The following is a 25,350-nucleotide window of genomic DNA, read 5'->3' on the forward strand; positions in this document are numbered from 1 at the left end:
TATATATATATGTATATATATATAATATAATTATTTACTTTGGATTCGATCGAGGCAACTATATACGACGTTCGAACAAACACTGTTGGATACCGCAACATTTATATAAAATTTAACAATAATGAATTAATGAATAACGTAATTAAATGTTAATAACAGCATTAGGTTTTACAAAAAACGTATATATTTCATAGAATATATATATATATATAAATATATATATATATATGGCAGTTCGTACTGCTAAACTGCGAATGTTTTCAGTGATGCATATTGTGTGGTTGATTTCGGTTTCTCTTTAGTCCATCGGTATTGAGTATTCATTCATCTCAAGATCGCCGCACTATCCGTGATCTCGCTAATGTTACATAGTTTTTTGGTATATTGGTATATATACATATACTTATATATATTTATATATATACATATACATCTATATCTACGTCTATGTACATATAGGTATATATATATAGACATATATATATTTCAGATTTATAATTTTTTTTTCGACAGGTATGAGTGACATTTTTGGTTATGCCATTTGATGATCAAAATCGAATATGAAATAAATGCGAATTTTTTTCCTTGAATGGTCCAGCCATGGTAAACAACAATTTCATATTATCTTTTGTTTCTTTTCACATCTCATCGCCGCCATCTATCTTTTCCGTTCCGTGAGAACAAATTAATAACAAAGTATATATATATGTATATATATATATATATTTATATAAATATTTGTATATAAAATAGGCATTCATTTTCTTGTTCATCAAATGTTTTCATTTTCTCTTCATTATTAGTATCAACTTCTTCTCTTTTGTTCTCTTTTTTTTCTGCATTGGACGAAATGAAATCGAAAGCTTTTCTCTTATAAATCTCAATGTTACTTCTTTATTATTATTATTAATTTTTTTTTTCACATATTTATTTTTCTCTCTTTCGCTTCAGTTAATTAAATGGATGGGTGCTCGAGATCACGTGCCAATGAAAAAATGTCACACATACTAAAAAACTTACGATAGATAATATTGTACGAGGCATACAAAAAATTGTGTACAATTTTGCAAATTTACCCTTTCGCCCCTCCCCTAAATGCAGTCCATACAGCATGTGAAGATAGCTTGAATATAGCAATTGAAGAAAGCACCATTAAGTTAATAACGTTAGTTAGTCGACGTGATGTGATTTAAAATAGTCCATTTTTTTTTTGGATTAAGTGATTGTTCATTGACTTTGGGGCCCATTTAGAACATAATTAGATAATAAATTTAAAATTTAAAAAAAAATAACAAGAAAACAGTTATGTCAATGAGTCGGGTGCACGAGCGCCAAACCCCTGTCACAAATTTGCATACAGGTATGGAAGAATAATTCAGAATCGTAATTTGTATCTGGATGCGATTGGCTTCGTGGTGGTGTATGTAGCACTTGGGAACTGTGCTCAATGTGCTTTATGGATCTTACGCATCTTGTCACACACGTCGAGCCAAACGCATCCTGGGCAATCTAGCTAACCAGAACAACGCAAACAGTCCGGAAAATTCATACAGAAATTGGTATAAAATGATAGAAATATACGGAAATGAACTGTTCTAGTGACATCAACCAGCTTATAGTAATGTTCCTAGATATAATTGAAGTTCCACCGAATGGCAGGCGTGCTTTGCTTCGAATTTTGTAGAAACGAATTCATCGATATCAAAATAATTGGACGCGTCAATTGGTCGGATGAATGGTACGCTCAAGCTGGGACTTGAGCGTCCCCTTCAACCGAAATGGAAATCATCAATCGCAACGAAAATTTGGTACCGTTCCTCTACTCTTACATAGTATATCAGACTTTAGTCTTACGATGTTGCTGCTGTTATTTTGTTGTAGTTGTTGTTGTTGTTTATAGTGAGCACGCTCTAGTGGAATTTCACCTAGATCACACAATACACACTGTTCATAAAACTATTATTATATAATTTGATATATTACAGGTCTCTATACACGTGTGCGATATTAATAGCAATATGAGCAGCAAAGCAGTTGACATTAGGATACCTTCTCCATCAAACTACTCAGCACAGACTTTGCATTCCATGTCGATGATCGACTTATCTCAGTTGTATTCGCGGATTCAACGATTTACATCTCTATTTATATATAAGTATATATATATATAATCAATAATCGATAAACGATAAACGAATCTTTTCTCCTTTTTTTTTTTGTTTTTTTCTTCGGGGGTAGAATTGTTAAAGTCCTAGTTTTTCGATGTATATGCATAAAGGGAGCACAAATAACAAGTTACAAAAAGTTGCGAATCGAATAGAGCTGAGATAAGGAGTCGCCACAGGCATGTGGCCCGGCTAGCGATCGACTTGATCGTCCCGACCGATCCAATGGATGGACGATGGATCCAATCGACCTGACGGGTCAATCGGTCGTGCAGATCAGTCGATCAAATCGAGATGAATCGATGCTAGTCCGCGGCCGGGGAGGGGCGGGGCCGTTCTCAGACATCTGCGGAGCGCGAACTAAGGCTGGGCGTGCGGCTGTGTAAGACCACTTTGTGCCCGTTTTTTGTGACAAAGCCGTCGCTTTCGACGAGCACGGCTGTCTGTCGAGCCCCTAGATCACCCAGATCACTCGAGTCACCGACCCCATCCCCGTCTCCGCCGGGTCCACTGACTCCACCGCTTCCACCGTCTCCACCGTTGTCTCCACCGTCACCACCAGCACCAACTCGGTCACCACCACCGTCACCACCATCACCCTCACCTTCGTCGTCTTCGCACTCGCCGTCGTCCCCGTCGTCGGACTGGTCGGTGAGGCCGCATCGTTGTCGCTTGTGTTTCCGCCAAGCGTTCTGGATCAGTCGGGCGCAGTACTCTTCGCGTTGCCTCCAGAGGGTAGAACTGACTGGTTCATACCCGACCTCGTTAGGTCTGGCCTGCACCTCGGTCAGCTCTGCCGTCTCCTCGATAGCGTTGCCCTTGCGGGCGAAGAAGTCCTTCGTCAGCGCATCAAGAATGTCCACACAGAACATGAGGTCGCCCTTGCAGATCGGTATATCCATCGAAACGATCTTGTACTTGTTCGGCTTGTGTATTTGTAGCGGCGGCTCCAGCACGTCCAGGAAGTCTGACAACTGGTCGTACCGGATGTACTGCGTCCCATCCGGATCGAACTGCTGCCATATTTCGTAATACATGTCGTAGTCGTCGTCCGTAAGGCCTTCCTGCACGTCTTCGGTTGCTTGCGAGTAGTTCTCCAAGATCACGGCGATGTACATGTTGATGACGATCAGAAACGATATCACTAAGTAGCTAAGAATAAATGCGATGCCTATGGTGGAGTTGCCGCAGTTTCCTGTCTCGCCGATCTCGTTATTCGGCTGCTTGCAATCCTCCTCGTTTATAATACCGTCGAGTACTCCGTCCCAACCGGCCGAAGTAGACATCTGCAACAAACAAACCACAGTTATTCATAGTCACCACCTTTACAACCTTGCTAAAAACTCACTTGGAAAAGTAAAATCATGGACTGTCCAAACGTCTTGAAATTGTAAACGTCGTCTAGGCCGCTCTTATCTTTAACGTGCATGAAAAACGACATGCCGAATATAGCAAAGATAAACATGACCAAAAACAACAACAGACAAATATTGAACAGGGCAGGCAGTGACATGGCGAGCGCAAACAGTAACGTACGAATTCCTTTTGCGCCTTTGACGAGTCGAAGTACTCGACCTACTTTAGCCACCCTCACCACTCTCAATAGTGTGGGTGAAACGAAATACTTTTCGATGATGTCACTCAGCACCAGACCTATAAAACGGAAGGGCAACAGTAAACATCAAATAATAGCAAACATATTATATATTGATCGCTTACCGAGGATAGACAGAATGACCACCACCGAATCGAAAAGATTCCAAGGTTCGGTAAAATAATGGTAACGTAAAGCGAAAATTTTCATCAGGCACTCGCTGCTGAATATTACTATGAAGATCATATTGAGGTAGTCTAATACCATAGTGAATGTTGCTTTCTGTTGGTAATGGTCCATAGTCATTGTCAACATATTCAGACCGATAAACAACATAATGAACATGTCGAACTTTTTGTTTGTCACTATTTCGAATACGATTGCTTGAGGTTTCCACTGTAATGCAAGATAACAAAATTCAATAAATATTTACTTTGTATCTTTAAGATAAGTTTACCTTTGGTCTAGGTATGGCTTTCATTGGTTTCTTCGATCCCATCTTTTTCATGGCGTTGTAGTACTTCTTTTGATCCTCAGTCATGAACATCTCCAGAGAACCGCCCGCGTGCAAATCAAAACAGAAACACAATCAAAACATCCTATTCGAATACAAATATAATAATTATAGCTATGAAACTTATCTTCTTCTTTTGTTCATTAAAATTATCAATGATTACTCCTATAAACAAGTTAAGCGTGAAGAACGAGCCAAAGATAATGAAGAATACGAAGTAGAGATACATGTAGATGTTTGTTTCTCTTATTGGTTGTTTCAGTGCCTGTAATTAAATGGAATCATATTAATGTAAGGATAGTGATAATCGAGGATTATTTTTAACTTACTTCTCTTGAATCAATGGCATCGTTCATAATTTGGATCCAACCCTTGAATGTTGCAACTTGGAATAGACACAAGTACGCTTTCCCTACGTGATCGAAATTCATGGGAGAGTTCTCCCACGTGTAATTCTCAGCAATACAAGCGTTATAATCTGGTATAATCTCGTAGCTAACAGTAGTCTTGTTACCGTCTACGCACTTGAAATACTTTCCAGCAAAAAGTTGCACTCCCATAATGGCAAATATAAGCCAAAATATCAAGCACACTAACAATACGTTAAAGATAGACGGTATAGCTTGCACCAACGCGTTCACCACCACCTGCAAACAGAGAAAGAGTTATTTTGTGTTGCTAATAATTGATTTGCACACTTACCCTCATGCCCTGCATTCGAGACATGGCACGAAGCGGTCTTAAAGCTCGAAGTGTTCTCATCGTTTTGAAGGCTTGAATTCCTCCAGCGCCGCATAACGAGGCGATGAAGTTGATTAAGGACACCATAACAATTATAAAATCTAACCAGCACCATGCATTTGTGAAATACTTCTGGAATCCCAGAGCTAACCACTTGATTAACATTTCGAAGAAAAATATAACCGTAAATATCCTATCCATGTAGTATAAAATATCTTGTAATATCGGCCGATGCTGAAGATGTACGTCTTCGAGTGCTAACGCTAAACTACTTAATAGAATCATCGTAATAACAGCCGTTTCGAAATATTTGTTCTCGATAAGTTGGAACGTTTTGAAGCGTAGATTGGACCAGCCCTGCCAGAAGGGCGAATCTTCGTCGCCGGCCAAGAATGGGAATTTCTTGTAGCACGTTTCTGGGAAACAGTCGGCGGAGTACTCTTGCACGATCATATCGTCTGTAGCGGCGTCGATGATGATCAAGTCCTCGTCGAGCGGACCTTGGCAGTCGCATTCGTCCTCCGCGTCTTCGTCGATTCCCAGTTCCTCCTTGCTGGCATCCCTCTTCTCCTCGTGATCTTCCTGGTCCAAAGTATCCGCGCTACCCTTGTGACTCTCGTCCTTAAATCGGTGTTTGTGGCTTCCGTAGGATTTATTGCTAATTTGATCGTCTTCTAAGTGGCCTATGTAGTTGCCGTGTTCCAAAAGGGAGTTGCCTATGAGTTTCGGTTTATTAATGTTATTTTTACCACGCTTCAGGTTCGTATTGGAGTCACCGTGGATGGTGAACTCCATGCCGTCGCCGATCGTCACTTCCAGTCGATCCTTCGGACTCTTCTTATCCCTGAATATTATACCATCCGCAAGGATCTCGTCACCGGATATTTCTAAACCACCATCGCGTGCATCTAAAACGTGCATTTTTTAAGTTCATACGATATACAAGTTACGCGAAGACAACACTAATATAAAGTATATAAAGTAAAACGTAACAGTTGGAATCTAGCCTGATAGTAAACCAGTTTTACATGAGCTCAATATTCAATGCTCCACAAGCAAGTAACTAAGAAATAGTATTTTTTTAGTCTACTAATTAAGAAAAGAATAATAGAATGAATCATTAATATGTTCAAGTCAAATTAATCCAATATATAAGAAATAACATATACACCAACAAATTCGTTTTCATTAATCACTGTCATTACTAGAGAAACAAAAAGAAATATAATATATAATATAATATATATATATAAGGAATATACAATCTAGAGAGTTACATAAAAAAGGATCATGCTATACATTACAACACTGTTATATATATATAGTAAATGTATACATATATATGTATAAAAGTTATATAAACCAGCATTTCCATTAATAAATGTGCGCTAAATGCAAACTGTGTTTTCGTATCTTACGACAGAAGATGGAAGCGTTGGTTTATCGGGTAATTTGTTGAAAATGATTTTCTGTTTTTTCTTTATAAGTGTGTATGAGTGTTTTGTTTACTTTTTTGTTCTTCTCTTTATAATTTAAAGATAGTCAGCAAATACCATGGAGCTTATGTACAGTGAAACGAAAGTATTTTGCACGAGCCATCTATAAAGTTAATTAAGTACATGTATATACGTATTTAGATATAAATAAATACATATATAAATAGTAAAAAAAAAACGAAAAGAGTATTAATAATAATAATAAAAAACAGAAGCATCTTCACACAGTTACAGATGACACTTACAATTTGAATCACTTCGTCAGTTTTTTTTTTTGAAATCCGCGCAGAAGTAACAACTAAAGTGGAAACTAAACAAATACATGATAAGGAAATGTTAAAGTGAAATAATGTAAAGAATGTTATAGACAGAGACAGAGAAATGTGGTGTGTAAGAGACAGATAGAAGAAATAGAAAGATAGATATAAAGAGAGAGAGAGAGAGAGAGAGAGTAAGAGAGGTTGGTGGGATTAATAGTAGATAAATTGATAGACAGACAGATAGACTAAAATAAAATAATAATATATAGACTAATAGTAGTAGTAATCATTTGTAAAGACTATCAAACAGTTGGTATTGCAAGTGGCATCTTTTGCAACTCATATGAAGATTAGTTACATCTGAGCAGCAAGCAAAACCAGCAAGCTATCAGATTTGATAAAAACCTTTGTTCCAACTGTTGGACGGTCCCTCACCTGACGGCTGGTCGGATATTTGATTTGTAAGCTTGAATCGAACCATCTTCAATATACTCCGCATACTAGCTTTTATCCAATTTATAAACCGACCTATTCTATCAAACGCTTCAGCTATTTTGTTGGTATCGTTATCGGCAGTTGGAGCGGATAGGTTTGATGATCCAAAATTACTCAAAAGCAAGGCCAAGAAAAGGTTAAGAACCTACAATATATATTCACAAACTAGCATCCTAATAATCTTCTATGTATTATTTTGTTATTATTATCATATTTTTTTTTTATAGGTTCGTTCACTTCGGAGATACATACCACAAGATTGCCAATAACAACAGTCGCTAGAAAGAAAGGAATGCAGGATACATCTCCGACCAGCATACAATCCCACATGGATTCAATCCACTCTCCGCATAGTACTCGAAAAACTATCATGAAAGAGTGCATGAAATCCGTAAAGTTCCATCGGGGCAGTTTTTCATCCGGAAATCTGTCTACGTTATCTAAAACAGAAGATGAACAAAAATGCTACAGTTTTGCATATTATTACTGAAACTAATCATACCTAAATAATTCTTTCCAAAAAGCTGCATGCCCATCACGGCAAATATAAATATAATAATGCACAGGACGAAGGTCAGGTTACCCAGCGCACCCATCGTCCTGCCCATAATAGATATGAGCAAATTCAGAGTGGGCCAGGACTTCGCAAGTTTAAACACTCTCAACTGAAAGATTTAAAAGATTTAGTATTACTTACTTATAAGAATCTGGATCGACCGCTTACCAATCGGAATGATCGCAGAACGGATAAACCTTGAACTCCTTCCAATCCCAGTTCGAGCAACGACAGCGCAACAATAATAAAATCGAAGATGTTCCAGCCTTCCTGAAAATAATACTTGGGACTCATCGCAATGAGCTTCATCGTCGCTTCAATCATAAACGTTGCAGTGAAGAACTGAAAACCGTACCCGTTATCTACTGACTAGTGCATTTTACTTACGCGACGTTGCGAATGAGACCCTTACATAATTACCGCTCTTCAGCGCTTTCTCTAAATCTTTATCCATATCGTGGTGATCTAAGGCCATAAATAACGTATTGACGACAATACAGAGCGTGATGAATAGCTCAACGAAGGGATCGAACACTACAAGTGATACGTATTTCTGTAGCTGCAGCCAAAGCCAGCAGCAATCCCATACGCACAATATATCTATCATCTTAATGAGCCACTCTAATATTTTCTCTTTCATAGTTGGTTCATCCTCTTCGTCGTCGTCGTTCGCTGAGAAATAATAAGAAACAGAAACTGTACGAATAATTAGTAAAAGTGAAGTTGACACACTCTTTTTTGGGGAAAGAGGTTTCAGTGAGGAATGCGCGGTGCGACAAATGGTGAGAACCTGAACCAGCTTCGGGTTAGGTTGGCTTTGCCAAAATTGTGAACTGATCACATGGTAGGCAGCCTAAACCTAAACGACTATGCTGAAAAAAGCAAATTCAATTGATCGCTCGTTTCGCCCTGCACTCATTTATATGTGAACTTAACGAAACAGAAAAGGTCACATAAAAATCAATAGCACGAAACGGAAAGCTTTAGAAGTTCAGTAGTGTTATATAATGCATATATACACCATAGGAATTTACTTTCTTTTCTTCCATTGTACTATTCTATAATTTTCTTTTCTTTTTTTTTATTCGCTTCTTACTTCCTTTGATTCGCGACTTTAAATTAATTCTGCAAGCTTCTTACTTTCTACAGGCACATAACATTCTTGTTGCATTGTGAAATTCTTTTGTGTCGGGATTGTTTCGTGTGTCAAATATTTTTCATTTTAAATATATATGATAGAGAGAGTCAGAGCGAGGGGTTGTTTGTAGTGCTTCTATTGTGTTTCAATCTCATTGTGTTTTTCTTTAAAATTATTTTCATAAAATATGATTACTCTATTTTGGTGCGAGATACTTAAAGTTTTAGTTGTTGTAAATATAGCAAGTTGCGATGGTGTGGTGACTGGGATGGCCTCTTGAGGTTAGGCAGGGTGGGATGGTTGGAATATTACACTTACCTCCGTGCTCTTGTTCTCCCATCTGTCTGCCGGCAGCCTGTTCTATAATGTCATTGAGAACCATCACGTCTGTAACAGAAACATGGAACGTCGTGCAAATCGCTATGCATTCGAGTCGATTGTATGTTGTTCCGTTTTACCTTTCATATCAACTACAGTTCGTCTTTGACAATTGTCTATAAATGGATTGTCTAAATGTTTCAGTTTGTCTTCGCACATCGTACCCGTTGGTCCGTCCTGAAGAGAAGGAAGTGAAACTCTCGAACGTATTGTTTTCAATACTCACGTATTCGCCCCGATGTGATTTGTGGTTGTACTCCATGATGTTGTTTGCGGTCGCCGGTCCGTTCCTTCTACCTCGGAGTTGGCTCTCCTTGGTCATGATCTTTCCGTTGTTTGCGAATCCGCCCAGCAAATCACCGTGGGAGGTGTACGACATCCTCGAGGCGTGCGATGTGTACGACGAGTGTCGAGAACCTGCAGGAAAGCAGCTAAACGTGATGGGGAAAACTGGTAGAGCGTTGCTGATCATACCTAGATTTGTATAATACATCGGAACTACCATAGCACCATTTTCTTCACTCATCGGAGTCACTGCGTTCGAGTCGTCAGCGTAAGGCAAGTGTTCCTGGGCATCGAGATACGTAGAAAGAACCAGGGGTTTGCGGTCACCAGGCCTATTGTACGGCCTATTATTCCGAAGCGTAAGCTGGTGGCTACCCCGCGAACCGCGCCGTATGTTGTATGGGGACCCGGGCAAACTGAGGCTCGTCTGAACACGGGACATGGTCTATTTATGTTTGGCGTACCGACAATCTATTCATGCAAGCTGGTATGTATGTATGTGTGATGTATATTATATGCACAATGTACGAATAAACGATATATACTCTACTGACACTATTATATGCTTAAATATGATAGAGCCCTGGCCATGTCGCGTGTTTCATAATCAATCAAAACAAAATGTAAATAATGTAATAGTAACAAAGGTGCTCAGCTCAGGACGATATGGGAGCAAAAACATTTCATAATATCGGATAGATAAAATTGATGATTTCCAACTACTAGCCAACCAAATTGATTAATGGAACAAAAGAAAATGAACGCATTTGAAAAGAAACTAATTTAAGGGTTGGCAAGGGTGGAGGTGTATGCGTTTGCAGAAATTATCAGAATAATGTAAACTAAAATAAAAACAAAGATAACTTTGCTGTCTGGACACTATAAGTGTCATGATCTGAACAGTTGTCTTTCTCTGGAATTTGCTGGGTACTCGAGACGCCGGCAAATCCAGTAGTATCAATGAAGTAGTAAGAATAATAATAATAAGAGAAAATTTAGAAAGGGTTGAACAAACGTCAGGACACTTACAGTGCTGACTTTCCGCGTGGTGTGATTTGTAGGAACTCCTCTTTGCTCACTCACGGAATCTAATCCTTCCGATCGGATGCTCATTTTTTCCTTGTTGTTATCCACGTGACCCTTTTCTTGACCTACAAATAGTTCGTAGCTATGACAGGAGAATTCCGAAGGAGACTTTACGATATCAGGCCCACCTCCGTCTGGCGGTGGATGTGGAGAACCTGATGCACGGGCGGCGTGAGCTTCGGCACGACTCGCTTTCGCTAAGGCAGCTTCTTCGGCTTCCTGTTACAAACAAAAGTGCAAGAAAAATTGAATGCATGGTCCAGATTAGAATACTAGATCTACTGCGTTCTGTGTCGTACCCTGATGGCTTCTTCCTCGGCCGCCTCTTCCTCTTCGGCCTTCTTTTGCAGCTCGTCGTAAGACATAGCTACAATGGCCAAAATCAAATTCACTAGATAAAACGAGCCTAGAAAAATGATGACGATAAAAAATAACATGTGCCAGGGACCGGCCGATCTAAGGACAAGTTGGTATAAGTTCTCCCAGTAGTCCTGGGTCATCAGGCGGAAGGCAGAGAGGAAGGCCCAACCGAATGTGTCGAAACTGGTGTAACCGTAGTTAGGATTATCCCCGTAACCTTGCAAGCAAGTGTAACCAGGCAAGCATTGTCTGACGATATATGAAAATAGAGAGAGAGAGTTATATCAGCACCATTCTGCACCGGTACCATATATATTTTATATATTTACCCGGCGCCAGAAGAATTCCCGCATAACGGTATCCCAGTATGGTCGCTATACCAGTTCGTCTCGTTACTCATAAATCGGTCCCAGTTCTCGTGTGTCAGATTACCCCAACTACCGTCGTTCGGGAAATTCTTTATACATTTCTGCGTAAGCACGCCCATATAAATTTGTAAACCCATGAGAGCAAAAACGGATAGGGAAAACATAGTTAAAATTATCACATCTCGAAGATTTTTTACAGACTCAATTACAGCTCCCACGATAGTTTTCAAACCTTGAAAGAAATTAAAATCAATCAATAGACTGAATGTATTATAAGTATGTGCGGCGGAATTTCTGAAAGTTTCCGTCCGCAAACTGCTCAATTAAGTAACTGGTTTTAATTTGATTTTTAGTTGAATACAGTACCTGGCACAATGGCAACGGTTTTCAGTGCACGAAGTACCCTAAAGGTTCTCAAGGCAGCGAGGTTTCCGAGGTCTATTCCCATAGTAACATAACTGAAACACAAGCACTGGTGAGCGTCGGCGGACGCGGGGGGCGGCTGCCTTTAAATTTCTACAGCTAGGTACAACTAAAAGCTCTCTTTTTAAGTAAAAAAAAAACTTTTTATCAATTAAGATATTTCTTCCAATTAAGTTTACACCAAATACATTTCACATAACAATATGCATCTCACCCTACCATTTAATGATATTTTTAGAAAATAAAAAAATCAATAGAAAATCATAGAGATTTATGTATGTCTAACAAGATTCTACTAGAAAAATAATTCAAAGAATATATATATATATAGTATGACAATCTATGGAAATATATGTAATTTTCAAAATAAACAAAAATAATAACAATCTCGTAATGAAAATCTAATTAAGTAAGTCAATGTCTAAGTCTGGTTGTTGTTTTTAGGACTATGTATATACTATGTTTTATATATATATTTATATGTATAGTAAGTAATTAAGTAATGTTTCAAATTGCTAAAATTAAAAACGGTCAATTTAACCAACGACTGCTTACTAAACAATTATTGCTACTTTATACTTCTCGTTCTACTTATAATAAAATCAATAAGCACTCACAGAAAACTCACTTGATAATTTATTTATTTAGTTTTTTTTTTTTCGATTATTAGTTAAAAATATATTTATATACTCTTAAAACTAATATTATAGAAATAGCTGTGAAACAAGAGGATCGGTTGTTAGTTTTACTTCTGGCACTTAGCATCCTCAGATCATAGCGATTTAGTAATAATTAAATTCTATTTTAAATAAATAACAAAAATAATTATGATAATAAGAACGAATGTATAAATGTATAAATATATAAGACAAACGACAAGTTCGTTTCATTCGATTCGTTTATATACCATAGTATCTTGGGTCTATATATATATAAATATAAATATATATAGAGAGAGAGAGTGAAAACAGTCAGAGAATAGATAGAGTTTGAAACATAGGGGAGACAGAGAAAAAGCAGCAAAAGTGTAATATAATAGTGACCGTGGCCATCATAGATCAAAATCAAGGCATCATCATTGTTATTTATGGCCACAATACAAAGATGTTCGAAGTATTCGAAACGCAAAAACTTATAGTAATATATATAGTAAGTAGTATTTCGTGTAGTTGTATCGTCTATACTTCCTATTCTAAGCTACTCACGCTAAAGCTATGACTACGAAGTCGAGCCAGTTCCATGCATCTCTAAGGTAGGTGAATGGTTGAAGAATAAAACCTCTCGCCATCACTTTAACGGCGGACTCGAACGTGTAGATTCCGGTGAAAATCACTCTGGAATTTGATAATGTTTGTGATAATGCGGACCCGGGGCGAGGCTCTGGGGTTAGTGAACAACTCACTCTGTTGATTCTACGGTGGGTGTGGTGGGCATAATCATAAGAATGCAGTTCACAAGGATAGTGGTGATGATGAAGAGAGAAAATAGCGGATGTACTAGAATGTAAATAGCTACCCGGCGTATGGGATTGAAGGGGTCGAGTATCCAAAGAGCATTTGTCGCACTGAATCGGAATATGTCTTTGCCCTTACTGATCACTACGAAAGTCTAGAATTCAGAGAGAAACAGAACAGAAAAAAAAAACAAAAACAAAAAAAATAAATAAAAAACATAGATATTAGAAACAATTAGTACGAATCGTCCCGATCGGGAGGGTTGAGAAATCGATCGATGTCGCTCTCTCTCTCTCTCTGCCCTGAAACGGACTCGAGAAGCCATACCCTTTGGTTACTGTAGAAAGGGTCGATGTCCTCAAGTGGTGTGCTCGCAAGTTCCGGGGGAAAGCTGCCATGAAGCCTAACCGGTAATGGCAGACCCTGCTCCAGGGACTGTTCTGGTTGGGGGCCTTCATCTTCGTCCTCGTCCTCATACCGAATCTATACACATTCAAACGCCAGATTAGAAACACCCCCTACGCGAATCGCCCCTGATTGTTGCAAATGGTTAAACAATCGAAACAATACCAGCACTCGATTTCACCTCATCCACTTTGAAAAAAAATGGTTAAGGATCAGCGCAATTGCTTGCCCTTCAACAACTCACATACTTTGTTATATATTTAACATGCTTCTTCTTCATATTATATTATATATTTTTTGTTCGACTTTTGAAGAGGATGCGAATCCTTGTTCTGGATGTAAACGCGCGCGCTATAGGTGGAATCAAGTGCTTGGCCTAGTTTCTAGACTCTTGATTAAAGTGAACACAAGCTGATTCAGGGGCAACGCGACCCTGATGATGCACTAAATAAAGCCCATCACTTCATTATAAATTTCGTTCCTAATAAATGAATATATTTATACATCAACGTACATACGGAGCCATCTTTAAAAAAAAATTTCATACATCAAAGGTCTTTGGAAAAAGGCAGTTACAAAAAAACCAATAAAATGTACACCCTGGATTACATAAAACCAACAAATAGAGAAAAACAAATCGTTCGCATCTCGGTATGCACCAAATGACAGGATATGTAGGTTGATCAGAGATAATTCATAGAGTTATAAATTAAAACAAAAGAAAAAACATATAGAATGAGCGAGTGTTTCACAGAGAAGAAGAAGTTTTTTGTTTGTACATTGAACTGAGTGTTAAATTAGCGAATACTAAAATACGGTGCATGCGTTTCGTTGACCAACAAATTGTACATGCTTAAGCTGTAGACTAAAATGCATTTTCACCACCGACGCTGACTCCCAAAATCTATAATCGTTGTATTTACTGAGCTCTGCGACTTTCAACCCCCAGGGTGTCTCGACCTACTTTGAAGAAGCTCTCGTACGGAATTGTAAAGTTCGGGAATCAATGTCGACTACTTAACATATCTACTGTAGGTGACTCGCTTTGCGCAAACACTGCGGAAAGCGAAACACCGTTTCACGACATTCTAACGGAATTGAACAAATAATTGAATAAACAAATGAGGACTAGAGTAAACCTATTATACAGAACAGTGTATTGTGCTCGTGTAGTAACTTTGCTAAATGCAGCAACGAATGAAAGTAACTCAAAGGTAGCGGAAACTTTACTGAAATCATACTCGTATCTTTATAACTAATATTCATTATTATCATTACTAATTATGTATTTTTTTTTGTCCAGTGATGTGTATCGTTTGCTTTCTCAACGAAATATTCGTTACTTTTCAAATGTTATTTTAAAGTGTAAGAAATGAGTTGTCAAAAGTAGCGATTATTTAACTTCACCCATCACTAAACTGATGATTCAACTGATCTGGGTTGGTGTATGATATTAAGACATGCGTTAATTCTGTTAATCTTCCATGATTATTAATTAATCATTTATAATAATTATATATTTATTTATTTTTTAATATAAAAATATTTTTTTTTAAATCAATTATATAATTATCAGCTAAGAAGCAGTGTTGTTCTGAATATGTTTATTTAGGGAAAGCTTACTTCTTTTTTCTTTTTCTTCCGTCCAAAACCGGTCTGCAATAAAGGTTTAGAGTTTAACATCGATAAGCACACAAACAGCGTAATGCGCGTTAGGCATCACATGGTTCTCTAAACACTCGAAAAGAGAGTATGTACCTTACGAACATACAAACACTTAGTAGCTGCGACCACTGCACCTCAAATTGTTTCATCAAATCACAACCAAAGAAAACAACAAAAATAAAACAAAAACTATGTATAATAAAGAATTTGGAAAAATTCAAAACAAAAATAAAATCATATAATGTGCTATGTTATTTACAATATCGTTAAAAGAAATGAGCAAAATAATTATATGTATATGTATATTTGCATACATATATATATAATTATGTGTGGGGAGGAATTTTTTTGTAATAGAGAATTTAGAAAAATCTGTATTAAAAATTATTGTAAGTAAAAAAAAAAACAAATAAACATATATATATGTAAGATGTTACACAAGAATCATGCAATATTTTCAAGCACGGCTTTACATACATAAGAGTCCTGTGAAATTAAATTATAGAATAAAATTTATATACATATACGGGAACTTAAAGACGGGTCCTGATTTCGAATGGTTCTTGTTTGGTTGTTCTTTTATTATTATATTTTTGGAGAGGAGACAGTGATGTACCAAAGCTGAAGATGCTGAATACCGCTTCTTCGGCGTTGGCAAATCTTTGATTTTTGTTTTTTTTTTCCTGTACAGTGTGTCGCTTGGGTCTTGAACTTACCTCTCCATCAGCTCTTTTCTTTTCGAGCTCCTTCTGTTTGGCATGTTCGTCGGCGATTCGCGTCTCGATGGTCGCAAGCGACTCGCGCGTAAATGGACGGAATAGACTACGCTCCTCCTCGGACAGTGAATCAGAGGCGTCGGACATGTCTCCTCGCGCCTAGGCCCCCACGATACCCTGGAACAAGAATTGAGATGTTAGGCAAGCACATACCTCCGACAACACCAACCAAAAGAACTTTCTTCTAGTTTTCTATAAATTTTAGGTTTGTCTTTGGAATGGATGCAGAAGGCGTTTCGCATAAACTGTGAGTAGTATTTTGATTGCTCATCAACTGCAATTAACATCTCCAGGTGGTGTTCTCCGCGTGAAGAAGCAGAGAACAGGAACGTGTACGTACGTCCGAACGCGACGACGAATTACTGGTAATTGACGGATTGCACTCAATTGGGTCTGCCGTGTACTAGCGGGGATGCGTAAGGATGGCTGCGCTGCAGCATCGTACCTGAATGGTAGTTTTCCACCGACGTAAAATTCTCGAAGCGAATATCAAAGTACACCCCCGCATTCCGAAGCTGCGCTCGGATATTCCGGGAATTCTTTTGACGCGAAATTAAAATGCAAAAATGGGAGGAAGTGCAAAAAATACAGAAGGAGCGATCGTTTATATGGTAGCCGATGGAATGTAAAATTGCAGTCCAACCTGTTGATGCACGTGTCCAGCTTCCTTTGGAGGACGTTCGAACTTAAACTCATTTGGGTCCGGCTTCGCCGCACCACCTGCTAATTAGCGCGAAGGATCAGGATTATATATATAAGTGGATTCGCGGTGGGCGTGCAGCATTCATAACGGGAAAGAGGAATGTATCCATGGGGACCATTAATTTATTTATATGGTGGGCGGCAATCGATACGATACCGTTCGGCGCATTCGGATACGTACAAACATGTTTGGGCTATAAATAGGCGGAGAGGGCATTATTGATGAATGTCCTGATTGTTCCGTGGCCCCGCGTCGACTGAGTCGAGTCGAGTGGAAAAGTTGTCGGGCAAAAGTGAAGAAGAAGAAGAAAAAAAAATGAGGAAAAGTAGAAGAAGCAAAGGCGACAACGAAGTGGAAGGGAAAAAAAGGAGGAAAACTTTGACCGCGCCGACGACGGAAGACGGGGGCTGCCGCATCGATCCGCCGGAATTCTCCCGCATTAATGTGTTTTGTTGGAAAAACATAATTTTCCGAGCCGAGCGAGATCGATTCGCCGTCGACTATTAACTTGCACCATGTATTATAATACTGTGTGTACATTCATAATGGATTAAAGCAAACGGCTTTACGTCAGAGTTATGATCCTGCGGGTTAGGATCGAATTGCAGGACCATTTTCCGGACCGATTAAAGGATCCCTTCTGCAGGACGGACTTCGTGCTGGTCGGCAATAAGCAATTAAGTTTCGCTCCCACAGTTAATTGTCGGCCGATGCGGAAAATTGCGGCCCGGCCGCGTTTTTCCGTCGCTCGACGCACGCGAACTTCCGCGCTTATTCGAAGGACGACAAAAGGGACAGCAGCAGCAGAAAAAAAAACAACTATATGTACAAGGAATAAGAATAATTATAATAACAATATTTAATGGAATGTGTTGCGCTGCACGACAACAAACCACAAACCAGGACGAGGTCCTTCGGGCAATCGCACGCACACACTCTCACATATACATATATACACGCATACACAGCGATCACGACAAAAGTCTGCAGCGGACTGAGCTCGGAACCTGGTGGTGCTTTCAACTGGTAAAAGCTGACTGACGCGAATTAGAATTAACCCTCAGTCGAGCCACCTAGAATTGCATCTGACAAGGTCCGTAATCCGTAGGAAACCATTAGGGAGTCTGCATTATTTATCGAGAGCTAAAAGGACAACAACAACAAAAAATAATAATGGAAGCACTTGCAAATTGGGTCCATGTCAGGTATTTGCGGTTGTCGCTAATTAATTAATTAGTCGGATGCCGGAGGAGTCGGATTTAAATGCCTGAGCCAAGTCCGAATGACCGGAATTTACGATCAAATAATTACATTTCCTGCGTATTATTGATTCAATACTGAAATATTATTTAGCTGCAAACATTTGCACGCTCCGCGGTTACAATAAATAACAAATTTCGCTGACTTTTAAGCTTTTCATTTATTTTATTTTTTATTTAACACTCTGCGTAAACACTGCGCTAATTGTAATGGAAATCAAAACGATAATAACCGCAGCGAATAGCAAACAACAACGTTTTTGGAATGAAACCGATACACAATTATGAAATAAATAGAAACGAATTAAAAAGTACATTGAAATGTATCGATGCTTTTATCATTGAATCTCTGCAAATAAAACGTTAATTGCAATTGGAATGAAAAAACAGAACGATCAGCGATGATATATTTTTTTTACAACAAAATAAACAATAAATTGAAATATTACAACATTTGAAAATATAAAAATAAAATTTTAAAAAAATATATATTTTATATAAACAAATATTTAAACACTTTTTGTTGACTTTGGAAATGATTATTCATTTAATTGTAATAAAAATAATAACATTTATTATAATTATATATTTATTATACATATATGTGCACAATAAATTCTATTTTTATATACAAAAATATATATAAAGCTATGGTCAATGGCTTTTTGATAATTGCAATTATTTATATGTATTTATTTGTCTGTTACAATAAAGGTTTTATTATTATTAAAATAAATTGAAATTACATAAATGAACGTCGAAATGTAACAATTGAAAGCATTCTATGAATTAATAATGATTTTCGGAACGATGCTTCTCTATACAACGCTAATTGTAATGGAAGTTGAAATACATCAAATTGTAAATTATAAATGGACATGAAAATACTATAAAATTAAACCGACAATTGTAAAACAATAAAAAAGAAAAACTCAAATCCGATGTATTTCACTTTTTACTCTTTCCGCTTTATAAATATTATATAAATTTTAATGGAAATTCATTAATTGGATAGAAATTTGAAACGTTACTAATTGTAATGAAATTTAATAATAATCAAGTTTATTGACCAAAAGAACTGATACAAAGAAAATAAAATAAAACAAATTTACAATGAGTAATTTAAAACAATAATAACCTTATGTCATAAAGTTTTTATTAAAAAAATGAAATAATTTTTTTTATGTAATTTTCTTAATTTTTAGTAAATTATTATTGGAAGAAAACATAATTGTAATTATGGAAACTTAATAGAATTTATTTGAAAATCTAAAAGAAATGAAAAAAGTAATAAAACTTTTAATGAATCAATTGTAATTGAATTGAGAGATATTATGTAAAAATGTTGAAATGAAAGAAATTATGTAGATATTTTGAATTGTTGTAAAAGCAACTGTTTCAGATTTAAAAAAATGTGAAATAAAAGTAATTAAATGAATTGAAATTGCCTTAAAATCTATTTTAAATGCTCGAACCGAAATGGAATAGTAGAAACGTGCATTGGCGTTTATTAATATAATTATTTCCCATTGTATGTCAACGTTGATAAATTTCGCCGCCCCCGGAGCCGGGGCCGACAGGACTGGAAAAACCGATCGATCGGCTTAGGGGAGCATAGGCGAGCTGGTGACGCAAGTACGGCATGTACTTAAGTACGTAGGGGATGAAATGTTCATGTTTCATTCACAATTTCCATTGGATATAAAAACGAAGCCTAATAACTGGTAGTAAAGTTCGGCCCGAATTGCTCAGGACGATCGATCCCCGAAGCACTGTGCATAATTTAATTGATTCCTTCTGGCCAAACAGAAGAAGCCACGTTACTTTCTTCAACTCAAATGATTGATAGATAGATTGATTGATTGATTGATCAATGATATCCATATACATAAATTAGAATATGTGCAAATAAGGGTCGGGCCTAAGCAAACTTCCATCCCATTCACCTTCTACTTCTTCTTCTTCTTCTCCCATCGACTATGGATCGAACAGAGTGTTATGACTGTTTGGGGGGTGGTTTGGCTCGGTTTAATACCGCGTACTGGAAATGATTAGCGGTTTACGGCTTTGCATAAACTGAGACCCCCTTCGAATTGCGCATTAAGCCTAGCAGAAATTGATTTTGTAATAAACCGTATTCCGCGCTCGGGCGTTAAAGCTCGCTCGACCTAACCTTGCCAGCCAGGACCATCGGAACGCCTACTCCTAATCCTGCTTCTATCCCTTCCACTACAGTCCAAGCAGTTCGTCATCCGATGATCCGCGTCGTCGTTTATTGTATTAATCCCATCTCCAATTAATCCCGATTATAAATCTCCGATTACGCGGTTCAAGTTCTTAATGAAATTCGCTCAGTTTACCTGCGCCCAAGGAAGCATAATTATTCCCATCCGCATTGTTAAAACTATTGATTCATCCTCATTACAGTTACACTACAAGACTATAAATAATTCTCTTTACAGGCATCATTGAACTGAAGCGATCAATAATCCTTCGCTTAAGAAGCTCTCTAAAATTATACAAATCCATTTATTGAATTTCATAAGTAATTATACTAAATAGTATAAGTTCAACAACTCTAATTATGTTTTTCGTTCGATTTAAATAGGAATTCCTGTTTACAAACTATATAATTAAGTTAGTAAGATAATTGAAGAAGGTTTTTTTTTAGGGTCTTTAAAGAAAATAGTTAATTGATGATTATTGATGTCAGGGTAATTGTGGATGGATGTTTATTGGTATGGCAGGAATAAGACAGTCGACGTGGAATCTAATTTATTTTAATTGCAGACAAACCGCCGATACGAAGTTCGATCGGACTGAAAGAGCCGCCATCCGATTGGTCGGCCTTGCAGAAGCTTATTTTTGTATCCTCGAAACTGAATAGATTCCAATACATCTATGTGGGAGTTTTGGGTGGAGGCGCCAGGACGAAGGCAGGATTCAAATTTTTCAGGAGTATTTTTCTCGGATCGATCGATGCACTCAGAAATCACCCACTAGATTATTAATCCCACGGATTGGAAAACTTTTCAGAAACGTTGTTGCATTATTGATTCGCTCCGCAGCATTCCACAAACATATCTCTGCCATCCCTGATTAAATCCATTCAATAATAACGAATTTAATCAAACTTGATGACTTCTCCAATTATCCTTAATCCATCGTAAATTATATCTAATTTAATGAAATTTCAATTCTATAATTACATTGGAAATAATTTGTGAGTTGTTACCGCAATGCCAATTGTTAGACTTCAGTCCGCAATGTATTTTATTCATCCCCGAGCTCGACCCTCGCCCCACTGCAGATACCCGGTCATCGATCCAGGCCTTTGCTGCAGGAGCCAACGTTTAATATTTGATAGGAGAAAAATTCTGCTAATGCATTTCGTTTTTAACGACTTATGGAAATCTTCGTGCTTCATTAAAATTGCACGCTCCATCGCCGTAATGCGGTTTCCTACAGTTTCCACCTAAACAAAAACCATCCTATATATGTAGTGCACAAGTCTCCTCAACTCATTGGCAACAATTACAGTCAACTTATCGTCGAGGCGACATGAAAGGCTCTTTGTGCTTCCACAGCTCTGATATCTGCCGAATTGAAAATAGCATTTTCCGAGTGATTTCACAAAGCATAGCGCAACTTGCTCGCATGTTTTTAATGAGTTACTTCACATGAAAGGAATCCTATCTTCTGTCACCCGTTTATTGGAAGTCACAAAATTCAATACATATTTTTTCCATTCAACATTATTATTTATAAACAATTATTGTCTGTGCAATTACGATATGGATTGCAAAGCTTAGTTCAGAGGAGGCCACGAATCAATATGATGCGAGAGCTACATGCATGCTCTAGATAATACCGGAAATGTGTCAACCCCTAAAACGTACTCTGCAATTATGAATGAATAAATGATCGTCATATTGATTGAACTTTGTTGAAACACAGTTTTCCAGCAGATTTCGAATTTAATTTTTTATATATTCTGATTCTAAATATGATTCGTGTGCCCCAGATACATCTGGAAATGTGTCAACTCTAAAATGCAATCCCCGTAATTGTAAATTAACATTCAACATTGATTGACGTTGTCGAAAACCACTTTAAAATCTATTTCAAATTAGATTCATTATTTTTTAAATCTAATTTTATTGCCTTAAATGCATTATCTTACATTTCCACAATGATATAAATAAATAAAATACTTATTTTTTACTATTGTTGTTGTGAATTGATTTAAATAATACCAAAAATATACTCTGTAATTACAATAAATAAGTAATTAATCAATACATAGAATTATTGGAAAGTTTTAAATAAAAGTATTTTAGAACAATTATCATTGAACAACGTAAAACTACTATAAACAACAATAAATATCTTACCTTACAATTGGTATAAACTGTTAAGAATACATATAAAGGGTTACGTTTAAAAGCTTTGTAATTAATCACAATATTAAAATGAAAAAATTTATTTTATAAATTAAAATGTCCAAATTTGTAAAAATTATGATTAAAAAATTCATTGAATGAAATACAATAGTATTAATAAAGTTTAGGGTAAGTTGTAGAAGTTTTCTATAATTAGCAAAAGAGGGTGAAAAAAGTAATAATTGATGAGAATGTCCTGCAGTGACATTAAATTCTTAACGGCGGAGCCGCATTTACAAGTCATTGCTGTTTGTTTCTTTTCGAACATAAAAGAAAAAATGAAATTTATGTACGGGCGGTGCCCTCGCCACAACCCCTAACTTCTTTTAGCCCTATTTGCTTTGGCTCCTTATATTTGTGTCTCTGTTTGTTTCTTGTATTCTGGCAACATTTCATTTGCTAGAGCCACCTCCTTAAACATAACGGATTGTAATGGAAAACCGATACTGCAGCAGAACGCAAGGGCCGTCTTCCGCCAAAAGTGGGAAACAAACAAAAAAAAATCGAAACGAATTCGTTTCCTACATTCAGTATCGACCCGGCTTGTAATTAGTAAAACGAAATCACGAAGTTCCTTTGTCGCTTTTCCGAAAGGCATGCAAACACACACGTAGTATTTTTCACCCCTAAAATGAACCTTATGTACATTTTTATTGATTGCTATGCGTGTTGTAGTAAAATAGGGTAACGGTTGTTTTGGAATCCGCAACCGAGTTTTGCATTTGAATTTTCTAACATGATATATATATGTAAAACACAACAAAAAAAAAAGAAAAACGTACAGAAGGAAGTATTGAATAAGTTAGGTTACGCCCCTAATTAAATTAGGCATACGCATGGTAGTACTACGTGTGTGCGTGTGCGTATATAAACCTGTCCTCAGAAATCGTATCAGGTTCTACACGAGAAGGAAAATATTTATCAATTATGAAGAGGAGGAAGTTGTGGAGATGGAGCGGTGACCTACATACGGCTGAATGAAGGGCTGCTAGGGATGAATGGGGATGCGTAACAAAGGATTACCGATTTATATATATGTAACGTCTAAATATAGCTAATTATCAATGCTGCTGTCGCAGTTAATTGTGATTGGTAATTGTCAGAGTAAATGGGTCAGTTTGTTGTTTTTTTTTTGATTCTGATATGTATACACATATATTGTGTAGGTGAATCCACTTTTACTTTTAATTTGGGTCGGGATTTATGAATGAAATGCCCCTCCAGATGGGCGATTGATTTTTCTAGCGCTGCTGCAGATGCCAAGCTCTGAACGCGATGTGGAGGAGGAGGAAGATACAGGGCCGGAGCAAAATGCTGGGTTCTTGAGGGGTTGTATAATATTTGTTGTTTACTTGGGATTATACTTGGAACAAACCTGCATCGAGGGGACAATCACATGGCTCCGGTTTTCGCATTGGAGTGGTTCCTTGGGCGCTTCATGTACGAGGCACAAGGTTTAAAGAGCACTGGAAGAGGCCGCGGTTCGCGCGGTTTGAACGGTTTTCGGCCGATGCGGCCTTAGAATAGTAAAAGTAAATATAATGTAAGCTATGAAAGGGTAGGCGGATTGTGAACGGGCCTTACGAAGTCACCCCTATGCGACAGAGCGAATCGATACTAAGGAATGACCCACAAACCGGAGCGGCACACTGCGGAGTGGTTCGCGCTCGAGGAGGTTGGGTCGGATGGTTGGCAGGCAGGCAGGATCCTTCTTTGCTTCGGGAACGGGTGGGGGGTTGTTCGTTGCTTGGTGGTGGGTCTCCGCTCGGGTTTTTATAAAAAAAAAATATACTGAAGCCACTCTACTTACTACTTACATCAACTTTCTTTGTTATGAGTATATGTCCTTGAAAAATCATATGGAATATTAGTCTTCATTTATTGCTGGTTGTCAGGCACAACGTTTTTGCAGATAGTTGGGCAGCTTCCGGTAAGAACGAAGAGAGAAGAGCACATGTCGGGTCACACTCGCGTCACGATCGCGCTCTGGGGGCATGTCTTGGATCATACGTGGGCCCGCGCCCCCAGCTGAACACCGACCTCCTGTGCCATCGCCATTTTCTCCTTAGACTGCAACGTCCATCTTGTCGCAGAGAGCGCCGGTACGCCTAGGTGGGGGAGGCGTCGCGCCGTCGCCACTCAACCGCAGGATCTATCAATTATGCAGGCACATGCCACGGTCGCTCGCGGTACCACGGTACTACTACTACTACTTCTACCACGGAGCCTCAGAGCAAACGGAACGAAACTAAGGCTACCAGCGATTTACTCGAAGATCATCACAGAAAATGCCCACGGAATCGCGATCCGGATCCAATACGCGCACCCCGACGACCCACCGTCGGCCCGTGCACCCGCGACTTCCTCGCAATCTCCCGGAAACGACTCTTTTTCCGCGCTACAAACAATTCGCATTCAAAGTGCGCCACGTCGCGCGCAATCGACTTCATATGCTGCAGCGCTTGCGTACTCCCCCGCAAACCCCGCGCCCTTAATACCCTAACCCTTTCTTACAAGACGCGGTGGCGTCGTGACGTCACGCCGTCCGTAATGTTGCGGAAACCGTCTCCATAGCGACGATGTCGCTTATTGCCACTGCAAACCGCCTGTCACTTTTTCGAATCAATAAAAGTCCTTGAACCCGCACGCCTACCAACCGTCGCGACTACCCAATACCATTCCTATTCCAATTCCCGACGATCGCTTATAACAAGCACATTTTTGAATAACGACGGCAGTTTTCATTCACTTCGCACAGCAAACTTTACCCCTAAACATTCCTTCATG

At 38.1% G+C, this 25,350-nt stretch overlaps 1 protein-coding gene across 22 annotated transcripts in view; it reads right to left on the reverse strand.

Annotated features, from left to right (window-relative positions):
* LOC108565814 (sodium channel protein para) overlaps positions 1-24,966 on the reverse strand; it is a 26,690-nt gene extending 1,724 nt beyond the window's left edge. The window contains exons 1-27 of one of the 22 annotated variants that reach the window (XM_017925447.1): positions 24,381-24,966; positions 16,100-16,276; positions 15,342-15,374; positions 13,641-13,796; positions 13,262-13,467; positions 13,065-13,193; positions 11,803-11,894; positions 11,398-11,668; positions 11,008-11,317; positions 10,652-10,927; positions 9,812-10,049; positions 9,564-9,754; positions 9,418-9,514; positions 9,278-9,346; positions 8,234-8,517; positions 7,990-8,163; positions 7,768-7,930; positions 7,518-7,705; positions 7,176-7,410; positions 5,791-5,922; positions 4,976-5,730; positions 4,603-4,920; positions 4,401-4,538; positions 4,217-4,324; positions 3,885-4,155; positions 3,514-3,818; positions 165-3,451 (exon numbers count right to left, since the gene is read on the reverse strand). In XM_017925447.1, coding sequence (XP_017780936.1) covers positions 2,504-3,451; positions 3,514-3,818; positions 3,885-4,155; positions 4,217-4,324; positions 4,401-4,538; positions 4,603-4,920; positions 4,976-5,730; positions 5,791-5,922; positions 7,176-7,410; positions 7,518-7,705; positions 7,768-7,930; positions 7,990-8,163; positions 8,234-8,517; positions 9,278-9,346; positions 9,418-9,514; positions 9,564-9,754; positions 9,812-10,049; positions 10,652-10,927; positions 11,008-11,317; positions 11,398-11,668; positions 11,803-11,894; positions 13,065-13,193; positions 13,262-13,467; positions 13,641-13,796; positions 15,342-15,374; positions 16,100-16,246 — 6,234 coding nt within the window. In that variant the 5' untranslated portion in view covers positions 16,247-16,276; positions 24,381-24,966 and the 3' untranslated portion in view covers positions 165-2,503. Of the gene's footprint in view, positions 1-164; positions 3,452-3,513; positions 3,819-3,884; positions 4,156-4,216; positions 4,325-4,400; positions 4,539-4,602; positions 4,921-4,975; positions 5,923-7,175; positions 7,411-7,517; positions 7,706-7,767; positions 7,931-7,989; positions 8,164-8,233; positions 8,518-9,277; positions 9,347-9,417; positions 9,515-9,563; positions 9,755-9,811; positions 10,050-10,651; positions 10,928-11,007; positions 11,318-11,397; positions 11,669-11,802; positions 11,895-13,064; positions 13,194-13,261; positions 13,468-13,640; positions 13,797-15,341; positions 15,375-16,099; positions 16,277-16,328; positions 16,349-23,938; positions 24,237-24,380 lie in introns of those variants that run through there. The other 21 variants (XM_017925451.1, XM_017925448.1, XM_017925452.1 and 18 more) reach the window with 21 other exon arrangements.
* Positions 24,967-25,350: the final 384 nt, after the last annotated feature.

Source organism: Nicrophorus vespilloides, unplaced genomic scaffold (assembly GCF_001412225.1).
Source record: "Nicrophorus vespilloides isolate i.1.1-1 unplaced genomic scaffold, Nicve_v1.0, whole genome shotgun sequence".
Lineage (NCBI taxonomy): Eukaryota > Metazoa > Arthropoda > Insecta > Coleoptera > Silphidae > Nicrophorus > Nicrophorus vespilloides.